Raw genomic sequence first — 14657 nt, 5'->3', positions numbered from 1 at the left:
GCGGGAGCCCCGAGTGCCCGCGGCCCCCGGCCCCGCCCGGCCGCCGGCCCCGGCCTCTCGCTGCGGGAGGCGGCGCGGAGGCTGCCCAGACGGAGCCCCTGGGTTATTCAGGTGTCTGGCGGCGGAGGAACAACGCCGTGGAGGCCAGGTGGTTTCTCTTGGGTGCAGTTTGCACCAGGGTCCCATTTTCTCCTGCGCTTCAAAGCTGAGACTCTCGTCAAGATTCCCAGAATTAGACCCGCTCTTAGTTTCTTGAAAAACCCTTTACTTCATGTTATTTGTACTCTGGGTCTGCTCCCGACGCAGGCAGTGGTACCTAACCCAGCTCAAGTGGCACCGCAGGGTGCAGTCTGATTTCTGCCAAGACAGCAGACATGCCGCCCTATCCTGGTCTTTCTGACCCGTTCCTGGTGCTGGGGTATATCGTATTCTCTTTGTAACATATAGTTTTCCTATGATACTGGTGCCACCAAACACCGTTGATCTGCAGGTTTTCTCTTTTCCCCTCTCCACTGACTCCAGGGTCCTGTCAGACTGTTTCCTCTGCAGTGGCCAGTGAGTGGCTCTCAGCCTTGGGAGACACTCCTGGGCAGACTTGAAATGCTACTACCGTCTCCTGTCTCAAATTAACCTGACAATTAATTGCTTCTGTGCTGGCAGTGTGGCCACTGTAGCTGTATGCTCCTCCAGTGTCATGGTTGTGATGGCTAAGCATGGTTAGGTGTCTTCTCCTTCATTTTGTCCCATTGCTTCTACTTTTTGACATCAGTTGTGCTAAAAAACTCTTACGTGTTGAGTTAGCACTTAATAGACTGAAGTGGTTGCATGCAGTTCTGGGTAACTGTGACCACTTGAAACCTTGGCTCCACTCGTGTTGTGCACTGACTTCAGAGCAGCCCTTAACCAGAAGCCTGGTTTTCAAGCAGAGGTCGCGTCTCATCTCGAGTGAGAGAGACCAGCACTCTTCTGGGTGCTACAAAATAGATAAGCAATGTTCATACAGTGTCATAGGGGTCTTAGAAGGGACAGTAACCACAACGTATGGCTTTAGCATAATTGCAAATGTGACACTGAACCCTGATTTGGGTCCATTACAAGGTTAGAATGTAAGTTTTGTACGTGGTTTTATTCCTGGCTAGCTGAAAGAAATTTCCATGTGATACAGCAGGTCCGTTAAACCCTGCCAGAAATAACTCGTCTCTCTGACATCAGGAATTAATATTCTTGCTGTTTCATGTTACTTTAAATACTATATAATTCAAGATGACACCAAAATTAGACAACTGATACAGCTATGGGAAATCATTTTTACTTTAAAAATCTCTGTTACTCTATTCCTCTGTGGAGTATTGCCTCTCCTTAAGGTGCCTGACTTCTGTTCATACTGATGAGAGTTATGTGACCGTGGCAGCAGAGTAATATCTGGGATCATTTGAGATCATTCTGACTCATGCTTTCTGAATACATGACAATTTTAACCACTACTGGATTTTCTTAGCTCCTCTTCAGGTTTAACTGCCACATCACATTCCAGTATGAGTGTACACAGAGGTGTCTGAGTTATGGTTTCTGGAGACAATTTGAAAACCAGCAGTGGGTGGGAAGTAGCATATTGTGTTTTTATGGGCCATGTTTGCCCCTGTGGCTGGAGCCAGCAGAAGACCTATACAAAATCCAATCCCCATGGAGATCCTAGCCTGAGAACTCAGGTAGCCCTTGGCTGTTGCAGACTTTGTCCTCTGCCCTCATTGAACATTGCCAGAAGCAGATCAGGTAAAATGACCTCAATTCTGCTTTATGAAAGTTCAGCTTTGGGCAGCAATTCCCTAACTTTGTAACTCAGTCTACTTTTTTCCCACCAAGTTTCTTTACAGTTCCCCATGCCCCTTTGTCATTATACCCATTAGTGAAAACAAATATAAAGGAGTTGCTGACCTCTTAGCATAACTTTTGCAAAATACTGCTGCTCTATGGCCCATAGGCCAGGACACTTGCCATGGAGAATAAGGCTGCTCATCAATCAGCCTCACAGTCTCTGGTAGAACCAGATGTGATGAAAAAACTGGGACACTCATTGTAGGAATCATCTCAGTTTTAGTTGCTTGATTTCCCTACTTAACCTGAGTTCCTGAGGCTCCATTTATAATTAATGTACAGGAAAAACCATGTCTGAAGGGCAATTTTTCTCACCTATCTTTGACATCTTAGGGTGAGGTGAATCATCCTTTGGTATTTCTTATTTCTCTCCATTAGCTGTAAAGTCAGACTGGTACAGGTGTAGACAATTTTTTAATGCCTAAATTAAATGAGATGAATTATTGTCCCAGTGTAGAAAAGACCTTGTCCTAAAGAAATCAGGTATCACACAGTTTACATGATACATAATTTGGTGCCTGATATGCATTTCTGTAGCCCAGCCAATGTGACAAATATTCGGGGGAACTGATAGATTATTGTACTGCTACTGGCCATCAGGACTTGCTAAGATCCTGTGTTCTGCAAGGGGCAATTAGCCTGGGGCAACAACAGTAGAGTGCTGAGTAGAGGCAGGAAGGGAAGCATTTGCTGTGCTCTGTCCCAGAAACCTTAGGTGGCCCCTGCCCAGTCACAAACAGCACACTCCCTTCTGGACATGCAGCCCATACTCTGTGTCTCTCACTTACCAGCAGTGGTGCTCAGGAATGAAAAGGGAATACAGTTTGGAACAAAAGAATTTTTATCAAGTGTTTCTCTGGTTAACAAAAATTAAAAATCCAAATGAAGAAATAGTAGTGGGAAGGTTTTTTCATCTGACACACCTTTCTGTTTAAGCCACATCAGGCAAAACAAACTATTCCTTCTAGAAGGCATGATACTGTGATGTCGCCAGTGCAGAAATAGGCAATCGTGCTGAATGCCTTTCTCATGATAGGGTCACCAAGCAGCATCCTGATCCAGAGCACATCTCCTCAGAGCTTCTCAGGGCCGTGCTCTTCCAGGGCAAGGTAATAACTTCTTTTCTTTCTCCCACTGGCTGCACCAGCAGCTGCATTGCTGCCATTCCCAGCTCGGAGGCTATCATGCAGGATTGGGTTATCCTGATAGCTGGAGCAACTGCGCAGCTCCTCAGCCAAAATTAGCCAGTAGGTCACATAAAAAATTATTCATCCCAGTCTCAGGTGGTTGATTCTTGGCAGAACTTCTCATTTAAGGAGGTTAGGAATAATTTAACCGAATAATTATTTTATCCAGATGAAATATTCACTCCACATCCTATGAAGCAAGAATCTTTAAGCCTTCCCTAGATAAGAGCTCAGAGTGTAGCTCACAGCATATGTAGGCTAGCTTCTCTAAGTAAGCAAAGCAGAATCCTGCAGGTAGTGTACCCATGGCAGAATGGAGCTGCATATGGGTCCATACTCAATTAGTTACCCAGCTAATTAGGTGGGCTTTGCAGCCTTCGCTCTCTGAGTCCATCGCATTGTGGGCACAAGTCCAGCATACTAGGCAGGACTGGTATGTCTGCACAGACTTGCCACCAGTGTATTCGAACACGCAAAGCTGTTGGTAGGCTATTTTTAGTTTTCTGGGTTGGTTGTTTTGTTGGGGTTTTTTTGTGATTTAGATTGGCACAAGGATGTATTGCAAAAAAAAATGTTACAGCATCAAAATTCTGGAGCAGATAATAGTTGAAATTGGCTGGTATTCCTTCTGTGAATACATACTGGAGTACCAGATACACAGTCATAGTACCCGATGTCAGTGGTCTGTACAGTGCCCAGAGATCTGATTCATGGCTAGAAGCCAAGATGTAAAACCAAAACAAAACAAAGAGAAAAGAAAACCTGACTTCTTTTGCTCATCCTCTGTTTAACAGCTGAACACTGTGTGAATTTTCACATTTCACTGTGTGAAATGCTTCTTGGTGTTGTAATACAACAGCCTCAAGGATTGGTTTGATGCTATTGCTGGAACAGACAAAATACTTATTGTATTTCTGCTGAGCAAAGATGCCTAAAATAAGTCTTTTATATTTGGAATACAAACCCTATACCTGCTGTATACATGTATACATGCAACACATGATATATTGTATACATCTGATGCTGGGCCAAGCTGATCTGCCTGTGTGTATTACTTTTCACACATCCCTGTAATACACCCAGATAGCAGAATTGGAAGAAATGTGCTGGTTGCACCATGAGGGTTATCAGCTTGTAGCAGATAGAGCCTTGTAGCCGTAAGGAAAACGAATCATGAAGACTTCTTCAGTGTAGGGTTGCATACTTCTGTGCACCAGAGACAAATCAATACTGGTTTTAATTTAAGAAAAAGCAAGCAGCATAAAAAAAAAAAAGACCTTATTACCACAAACTTTTTTCACCCAAAAGAGTGTTCTGAATAGGTGGAGCAGCTTTTAATGAGGTTGAAAGCATCTGATAAGGTTAACAGATGGGGAATACACAGCATTTACTTAGATGAACAATTGAGAAAATGTGCACATCATCCCCTAATTTGCTAAAAATAAAACCCAAAAGAATTTGGAAAAAAACCCCAAAAGCCTACCCTTGCTCTTTACATTGCTGACATTTTCCAGTCATTTCTTCCCAGCCATAATCAGCCACAAATTATCCCATCACCTGTCTCATCTACACGTGTCTATGATTATGGCCTGTGAGCAAAATACCTCGTTATCTGTACATTTCTCCCCAAATGCCATATGAAATGTTATCATGTATCAGTGTAGGCTGTAACCAGCTTTGCTCACCTGAAAGGCAAGGAAAGGACTGACACATGGATCCCACCTGATACGGCCTCATGGTGTGTGTCTGTAACCTCTGAAGTGCTCTTGAGTTCAGCAGTGCAGATGCAGCTTAAGTTAACTGATGGTGTCAGTTGCTTTTGATCAGGATTAAAAGCATCACAGGCTGCTCTGAGCAACACTGCAGAAGAGTGGTTGCTCTAACAAATCTTGGGGGTAATCCTCCTTATTACTGCAGGCAGTCTGTGCTACCCGACTCTACAGAAAGAAAAATCTCCTTAGAAGGGAACACTAAAAGGCCTTTAGTTAGTGTAGTCTGGCAGGCATGTTCTGCAGCTTGAAATGCACACAGAGCAAACCAGAAAAGCTCACAGGAAACAATTCAAACAATTTGATTTGGAAGGCATGAGTGAATGCAGTTTTTGTGCCGACATTAATGGTGATCCTGACGCTCAAGTTGAAACCCACAGAGTTTCTCTCCAATGTGGAATAAGAGAAAGGAAAAATGAAACTTCTGTAACTCTGTAGCTAAGTTTTTTGAATTTAAAACCATACTTGTTATCTGCATTTGGGCATTTAAGATACATAGGTTTCAGTGGAAATCAGGTATTCAGTGCTTTGAGAAAACTCCGCTGGAGGCTCAGCTGAATCTTTTGATGTCAAAATACTCCTGAAATTGTATTTCCAGTGAATTTGTACAATGATTTCATCTCCCCCAAGGTGTGTCATTTTAATCCTAGGTGTTCTGGCTCATCTTGTAGGTTGGGGCACACACTAATGATAACTGTGATTATCACTGGAGTATAATAATAAGTACAACAGCAGAACTTGCAGTTCTGCTGTCAAGGCCTGTTTTGCTGGAGGAAAAAATCCCTTTGAACACCTTTGAAGGTCATGCTGTGAAAGACTAATTGCTTTATAGTGTGGTTTATGGAGCCTGGCCAAAGCACTTGAAGTACTTTTGGTCATATATCGGCATTGTTGCATTTCAAATGGAGTCACACAGTAAATCTTCATTTACTAGGGAATTTTCAGATCCTTTCACCTGAAGCAGTTCCAGTATTGCTTTGTTGACTCTTTGTTTTAGGAGGAAAAGAGTATTTCTGGCAGTTTGGTAGCTGGGCATGTCTTGAAAGAAAAAGCTATTAATTAAATAAGTACAATTGCAAGGCAGCAGCAACTAATTCTGAAAGATCTCGAGCTAGATTTCTCAAATTGAATAGCAGATAGATGTGGCAGTGTACATGCTGCACTTGTGGGGAAGCAGAACATAGATTCTACATACAGCTATAAAGCCCCTAAGTCTTAAAAGGCATAGGAAGCAGACCAGAATTTTGAGCTGTGGTGTGGTGCAAGCAGCTGATGAACTATCCCAGATTAACAGGGGCACTCTTCATACCAACTTGGTACCTGTATGGTATGTGTCAAGTCTATGCTAGTAGGTATTTCTATCTCCTAACTAGTCTCAAGTTCCAGACTGCTAGGCAACCATCCCACAGAAAGAACGTTGTATGGATACATGCAAAGCTGTGTCAGTATCGGGAAACTAGAGGCAGAAAGCCTATTCTGCAAATGGCACCACACAATTTACTTCCACGTAGTTAATCAGTCCCTAAAATACAGCAGGTAAGTGGCTTTGCCAATGCTGTCTGACGGGAGCAGCCCAGGCCAGGCTCAACCCCAGCCAGCCAACTACTACCTGTGATCACAGCTCAGTGCTCCAGTTGTTGCCCTAGTCCTGGCCAGTTTCCTCACACAGACATTTTCCATCACTACGTGTACAGGACGCCTGCAAGGAGGAGACTGTTTAAAGGACTAATCATGGGCTTCAAGAGCAGCAATGGCTTTAATCTGTGTGCTTTTACAGACTCATCATATAGCTTCAAGTCAGGCAAATGCTTTTAATCTTATTTTCTTCCTAGCTACAGATATTAATCTGCCTTCTTAACAGGACTATTATTATGTGAAGTATTATTACTAGAAAGCTATGTAAAGCAATCTAAAAATACTGTTATCAGCTCCATGGTATCACTCATTGCAATACAGACTAACTCATACAGAACCCTCCATTACAGCTGCACCTTTCAAATGACTGATATTTCTCACGTCCAAATGCATTTTGCAAAAACCAATTTGTCTATATGCATTTAGAAAATCAAACAGGACACAAGAGAGAGGAACAGTGAAGTTTAAGCACTGAACCACAGTTCAGGAAACCCTTCCCAATATTCAGGCCTCTCTCAAAGAGGCAGTAAGCAATTTTAGCCCTCAGATTGCCATCATAAATAATGAACTGTAAATTCCCATTGGGACAGAATCTGTCTCCAGGGGTGTGCAGGTATCCTGCACTTGTATGATTTGATGTTTTTCAGAACCATGTATTAAAGAGATGTGGTATAAAGCCAGGAGCAAAAAGGCAGGCTTTCCTAGCAACCAAAGAATTCTCAGTAACTCTTCTTGTTTGTTTATACTAGCACAGGTACAATCGAAAAGGCTATTGCCGAGTCTGATAAATACAATCTCTGTATTTAAACACAATCATGGGATTATGTATATATCCTTTAGGGCAGATTAGTTAGAAAGAATTGCCTGTTAGCAACTGAAAATTAATTTCCTCTCTTAAAGCCTTTGCTCTGCAATACTCATTTCCAAAATTAATGCTTCTCATTTGTATGCAGCATGCATGCTGCCCAAGTGCTGATGCATACTCCACATAGACAGCATAGTAGAAATTTTACTGCCTAGACACTATTGGGGTCCATTGATACAGTAATCAAACCTTATAATAAATGACTGCATAATTTTCAGAAACTGCATTTGCTGGTGCTTAAATTGTAGAAATATAAAACTAAAAAAAAATTAATCATTGTAATCCTAGCAACATATCCTATTTTCTCTTTCATGAATCCATTAATATATATATTATTCATTAATGCATGACCCAAATTCTAGCCTTCTAGTTAAAATGACAGCCCAAGATGTTCTTCTGAAGTTAATTTTTATCATATTTTTTATTAAACATTTTTCTCAATTTATACTTTGAACATAAATACACAAGTTTTATGGCTCATGTTACAAAAGACACTACTATGTGTTAGAAAACATATATAGAATATCTTGTAGTGGTTACATTTGCTCCCCTTTTTTCCTATTGTTTTCATAACTTCTATTAATCTAGAAAAGCAGTATCAGAAAGCAAAATCCAACCTCCTAGCAGCACAGTCTACAACAGCTATAAGGACTACATGCCAGCTCTAAGAGAAACTTTGGTTCCTGCCTGTTTTCATAGTAAGGTAATACCAGCAAGTTGCATGTCAGAAAGAAACATCACACCTTGTGCTTAGTTACTAAAATCTAGTTCATGACAATATGTATCTTTAAAGTCAGACATACAGCTTCTCTTTTGCTTTACAGCTTAGTAAGATGAAGATAGTTATTTTCAAAATAGAAGAATTTAATGAGGAACCCATTCTGTTCTTACGGAAATCACTGGAAAAAGGCCAATGTACTTTCAGAAGAGCAGATTTGTACTTTGTTTCTACTGTTTTATTGACAGAACTGAAGAAAATCACATTTCAGCTGAAAGACAGGATAAATGTCTCTTTACAACTCTCATGAATTACTGCTAGTGGATCCTGTAATAACACCATGCATGGATTTCCAGTTGAGTGTGTGGTAGACTCTGCTTTCTGCTCCTAGTGATCAGGATCCATGAGGGAGTAGATGCCATTCTCCAGACCTGAAGGCAGGGATGTGGAATACCATGCCCAAGGAGCATGCAAAATAAAACCTGTGGTCTTTTTGCTGCAGTGTAGCAAAGGGATACTAGATTATATATGCTTTATACACAGAAGAATCTTTTAACTTGTTTTTCAATATACATACATTAAACTGTACAATGTAGTACTTCCACACAGTGGGCAAAGAGCAGCTCCCAGGGCCATAGCTATGGAAGAGTATGGAAAATGAAACCGGCCTTGATCTCTCAAGCCAGGGGAGGCTAGGCAGTAGGTCAGGGAGAAGAAAAAAAGTTCGGGAAAATGTTGCCAGCTGCCTGGCTTAGAGGCACTCTGCTTTTTTTTCTTTTTTTTTTCCTACCAGGACTCAAGCCAACACTAAGCCTATGCCAACACTGACAATACCCAATTGAAGTTGCAAGACACACAGCAAAAGACATGGAATAAAAGCAAAAAACAGTAATGAAGATCCTAAGCCTACAATCCCATCTATAACAAGTATCCTTTGTGATTCATTGAAATCCATGCTATTATGGCTCAAGTATCTTGTTCTAATCAGGAATGTAGGATGTGGACAAAGCCTCTGGAATCAGGATGCATACCTGATTTTGAAATGCCTATTTTGGTGCCACTTAGCAGGCAAAGACTGCCTTCACCAGCATTCCCTCTGTCCCACTCACTTGGTGTCAGGCATCAGGGACTTTAGTCCAGTGCTCTGTCAAACTTGCTCAGTCAGCCTACACACTGATTTTGGGGCCACCTTGATAGAGGTCTGCTTTTTAAAGCAGACAAGACTGTAAATTTAAGACACACACAAATCTGCTGCAAAATTAAGAAAATAAATTTCAGCAACATTTTAAAAACCCCAACCCTACTGCTATATCCAACAAAATACCTCAGTCTCTAGCACTGTTTGCCTTGAAATGGCACATGCTGGGAAACACTGCCATTATGGTTGATAGTGATTTAAACCAGGCAGATTGAAACAAAACATGGTGGAATCAAGGCTTTGAATTAGAAGTAGCAGAAACAATTTCAGAGCAAATCACCCTTTTACTGGGATAATAATGGTACCAAAGTAGCCAGAAGTTTTATTTGATTCTAGTCAATGCATACATCTGACAAACATTCTATCTACTTCAGATATACTTAACTGGCATTTTACTGAACTAACGGACAGTATTAGTTACTGAAACTTAATTATACTAATTTCTCTGTATTTCAGTCTACTGACAAGGGAAAAGAATTTTCCCAGCGACTCAATTCAAGTTACCTGTAGTAAACAGATTTTGACTGAAGGATGTGTCTCATCACCATTTCTGGCAATGTCTTTATGAGCTGAAGCTTTTGTCTTATATTTCACATGTGCAGAGATTAGTGCAGCAGGCAATTTCAGTAGGAATCCCAAATTCAAAGTTTCCTTTGGAAATACATCAATTCATGAATAAAACATTTATTAGGTCCCTACTTAGAATTCATCCCTCTAACAGTACTAAAGTGACAACTTGCCCATGTGAGGGACTGAAGCTCTGCACCCCACTTTCCCAACACCCATTTACAGACTGTGCTTTGCTGAAACTGGGTGAAAAGAGGTGCCCGCCATATCTCTGATGTTGCACTGTGACATTATTTGATAGATGCTTGTCTGGGGACACAGCACAACTCAGCTGACCTCTAGTGATTACCTGCACTTTCTATAGATATTCCTATATTAGTATATATCTTCCCAATTAATGACTTAATTAATAACTTCATTATTAATTTACTGCATGTGCATGCCTCCTTAAAAATGTTACAGTCCATGTTTATCTTTGATATTGATTTGCAGAGGGAGGATGTGTTAGCAGCACTGTAATACACAGCTGTCCTGTATCTGTATTTTCTATTTGCCTGAAGCCATCACATCCTTGCAACTTTCTCTGTAACAAAAACAAGTCGCAGACACATTGTACCTACCAAGAAAATTTGTACTTTTGTACTGCTTTTTGTACTGCAACATTTCTAATAACACTGAGCATTAGAAACTAGTAGTTAAAAAAAATCTATGTTCTATGTTGAAATAAACAAATACTGATTAATTAATATAGCCAGTTTTCTTCTAGTCCAACTCTGGTTTGTGGAACAAAGCTTTAAACTATTACAGTTCTTGCCAAATTAATATTAGCTCGCATTAGCTACTTATTATTTATTATTTAAAAATATTTCCTAATTTGTTAAAACCTACTGTTCCATGCAATATGTCACTTTGGAAAAAGTAGGAACAACTGATTTAAGTAAACAGAAACCAGCATGAGACATGGAATGTCTTCCCTGCCTTCCCTAAGTGCTATAGAACATAATTATGATATTTATAAATGTGAGTATAAATAAGGTAAGAGATTCTAAAACCATTTAAAAGTCCCTAGCAGTTCCTTTTTTTCTAAATATCAAAGACAGCACCAATAGCTAAACATTTTCCAATACTCCAACACTGCAGAATGTTCTAAGTATGTGAAGACTTGCACCCTTAATCCTGTGATCCAAGCCTACTGAAATAGCTCCCAGGTGTGTAACATCTATCCGCTTGGGTCCTAAGCTGGTATTAGCCACAAAAGGATATCACACTTTTTTAATAGCAAAAACAATCTTAGATTTAGTTCAGTTAGATATTTAATAGTGGGATTTGCCAGACCATTACTGAAGACACTAGTTCATCTTGTCGCTGCTGCTTGGTCTTCTTGTTTACTCTTCTGTGTCCTTGGCCACCAGAAATTACTAATACTGAACTTGCTTTCATTTTCTTAGATTTCTGTCTTTTACTTTTAAATGAGATATTTTGATCCTTCAAAAGCTCATAAATGTTACTGTCCTCTGGTCTGTGTTCTAGGGAACTTGATCCATGAGACAAAGTAAGGGATCCAGAAGATGATGACAAGTCACTTCTTTGTGCAATGGACCCTACTGAATCCCCCAGCCAAACTGCAGTGTCCTGGGTGTTACTAAGGGAAGAGCCTGGTCTTTCACTGTGCAGAATGTTCTTTTGGTCATCATGCTTAGGTTCTGAGCCAGGAGGGAGGCTGTTCCTCAATTTGTTTCTGTTCTTCTTGTTTATAGATGTAGCTGTTACAAGAAACTTGACTGGGCTATTGTGTGCATGGTATGACACCATTCCTCTTCCTGGAGCCAAAAGAAAAGACACAATTAAAGAACATTATTTCTCAGACCACAGTGTTCTACCATAATTAGTTCATGAAATTTGCTCAGAATAGCGTAACTCTTAAAGCCCTATTACATGCATCCAGTCTTTCACTTTGTGTGTACACTGTTTACAGAAAAAAAATAAGTACAAAAATAATGTTCTACCACAAGTGTTTTAGGACTGTACTAATAAATCGGCTGAAACATGGCATATGAATTTTAGTTGATGTACTTTTGTGTTCTGTTCTCACTACAGCATGAGCACAGAAATACTGCTGGCTTTTTAGCTGGCATTGACACAAACATAACACTGAGTTTTCTCCAGTAATCCCCACATATTTTGTGAACCCCAGACCAATCCTGTTCTACTTCTGTACCTTTCCAGAGTAGCATAAGAACATTTTTTTCATTGCAACAGACCCATACACACTATACAACAGGAACTAAAACTCATCCTTCTGGTTGTCTAGTTACTGTGACAGATTCATAAGGAATTGACAGAACAATCATTTTTCTTTTTTTTTTTTTTAAGTATTTAATTAGTGGTATATTGGTGGTACAAGGAAGATTTACACTGTGCAAACCATCAGAATGTATGAAAAACAAATTGCCCATGGCCAAATTGAGAAGCTGTAACAGTATCAGTAGATTTGCCCTTTACAAGCAAAAATAAGAAAGAAAAAAATATTGAATTCTACAAAGTAAGCTACAATATGAAAAAGAGCTAGGCTAGCAAGGGGAAAAGCCCAGAAACCTTATAAATCCATCCCTAACTCCCTAATGCATTCCACATTATAAGAAAACACATTTTGCTTTTACAGATAGTACAATCATATAAAGATGAATTATCACTATTTGAAACATAATGGGGAAAAGCCACAGTTTTTGAGTTCAAAATACAGTTATCAAAGACTATTAAAACAGATCTCTAAATGTAATGTTGCTAGATCTGTGAAATCTGACAAATCTTGATCCCAGATAAATGCAAGAATATATGACATAAACCACAATAATAAAAACAGAAAATGGAAGAGAGATTTTTTGATTCTGCAACTATGCGTATTCTTGTATTGCATTTATTTTCACCTAAGATAGGTTCCAGATTTTTACAAAGCATTTATCCTGTGTCATACCAGATTATTGCTGCGTATTTTGCTGAACACAGAGGATTTCATTTTCATTTTGCAAAGTTATATAACCTTTCTTCCCCCCTGGAGGAAGCTGCAAACAGCTTGCCTCATAAACTCTGCCAGCTTCCCTCTGCAACACAGAAGCTTGAGCAGAATTCTGAATCCAAAACATTGGGGGAAAGTCCCTATTAAACACACTTTTAAAACCTTGCTTCTGCTAGTAGTTTAAACATTTGTGAAGTGATACAGCAGCCTTCGTGTGTTCATATTTCAAACGGGGTAATATGAAAGTAACTCAATAAATACATCTCTCCAGAATGCAAACACCTTGATCACTGTTCAAAAAATTGAATATATACTCTCATATATTCTAAGTCTCCAGTTTGGGGGAAAAGGGAACAAAACCAGTTTATTCAATAACCAGTTAGACAGCATGCTAGTTTTCAGTATCTGTGTCTCTAATACATCTATTTTCCCCAAATCTAGAAAGAAGACTGCATTCTCTTCTCATGCCCATATATTTGGCTGTACTCCAACAGGATTAATGTCTATCTCTTAAAGAAAAATAGTTGTCCCCTTTCAAACAACTGAGACAAAACTAGACAAGTATCTGGATAATACTGTAAAGCTTGGAAAGAACAACAAGTATAATTTCATCACACAGCTCTAGCTTTTATCTAAGCAATACATATATAATTTGGCAGGTTCACTTAAGTTACTGGCAGAAGAGAACTGACATCTTCAGTACTCGATCCATTTGAGAAATTTCACTCACCAGTTACTTTGGGAATCCCCTGCAAGCGTGGCACTGGTAACGCTACTATTATGCCCAGGTTTGTTCCAACCAGCAATAAACCATGGCACACCAGGAGGCTGGTCACAGAGACACGCTGCTGCCCTGTGGAGTTCAACAGGTGCTCTGTTACTGTTGAGTGATGACCTTTGCCTACATCAAAGGAACTTCAGGCAAACACAATCAGCTGTACCATCTCAATTCAGCAAAGGCAAATATTTTCCTGGATTATGGTATTACATTTTACATACATGGCAATTCAAATACTATTGAACTTCTGAAACATTCTGCCCTAAATCTCTAAACCACAGCATCTAAAGGTAGACACAGACTGTCTCTACAAACATGCTTTTAAGAACATGCTATGTTTGTATGTTCCCAACAATAAAACTGAAAGGCATTTCACTTCACAATACTCAGTTACACACTATAGTCAAGACTCAAGCCTGTTCAGGATTACTTTTTTCTCCAAGTTTTTAATCTGTGAAACTCTATCAGAAGTGCTGTGTCCACTTTGTGTGTTTGGGTCCCCGCATACAAGAATGGCATTGGCATATTGGAAGAAGTCCAGTGGAAAGCAACCAAGATGATCAGGAGACTGGAAACATTACAGGAAATGCTGTCTGCACCTACCTGATGGAAGGATGCACAGAATACAGTCAGACTCTATGGAATACATGTGCACAGCAATATGGTAAGCCACAACAAATCAAATTTAGAGCATGTGAAAATTGTATTCTACATAGGGAAAAGCTGCTTCACCATAAAGGTGGTCAAAAACTGCAATGGGTTGCTCAGAGAGGTTGTGGAATCTCCATCCTATGCAAAAATAGTAAAAATTTGGCTGGACAAGACTTTGAACAAGGTCTAATCAGGCCTTCTTCACAAAGGTTGAATAAGACAGCCCCCAGAGTAACTTCTAATCAAAATTACTCTGTGATTCTATGATTTTCTACAACATTGTTTGCAGGATTGATATTTTTCTAATGAAAACAAAGTCATTTTTACTTGCAATGCTTACTAAAACTATGTTTGATTCAGTTTAGATGGATTTTCAAAATGGCCTTGACAAGTTTCAG

The 14657-nt window shown here is 39.8% G+C and overlaps 1 protein-coding gene across 5 annotated transcripts in view; it reads right to left on the bottom strand.

Moving 5' to 3' along the window:
* Positions 1-7728: 7728 nt before the first annotated feature.
* Positions 7729-14657, bottom strand: part of ARHGEF10 (Rho guanine nucleotide exchange factor 10) — a 112202-nt gene continuing 105273 nt past the window's right edge. For 4 of the 5 annotated variants that reach the window (XM_032104587.1, XM_032104590.1, XM_032104591.1 and 1 more), the window contains 2 exons: positions 13561-13683; positions 11120-11634 (listed from right to left, as the gene is read on the bottom strand). In XM_032104587.1, the coding sequence (XP_031960478.1) occupies positions 11120-11634; positions 13561-13683 (638 nt within the window). Of the gene's footprint in view, positions 11635-13560; positions 13684-14657 lie in introns of all 5 variants that reach the window. The other variant, XM_032104586.1, reaches the window with a different exon arrangement.

Source organism: Corvus moneduloides, chromosome 3, assembly GCF_009650955.1.
Source record: "Corvus moneduloides isolate bCorMon1 chromosome 3, bCorMon1.pri, whole genome shotgun sequence".
NCBI lineage: Eukaryota > Metazoa > Chordata > Aves > Passeriformes > Corvidae > Corvus > Corvus moneduloides.
Note: the sequence above shows the minus strand (reverse complement) of the source record. Positions and strands in the feature narration are given on the sequence as shown.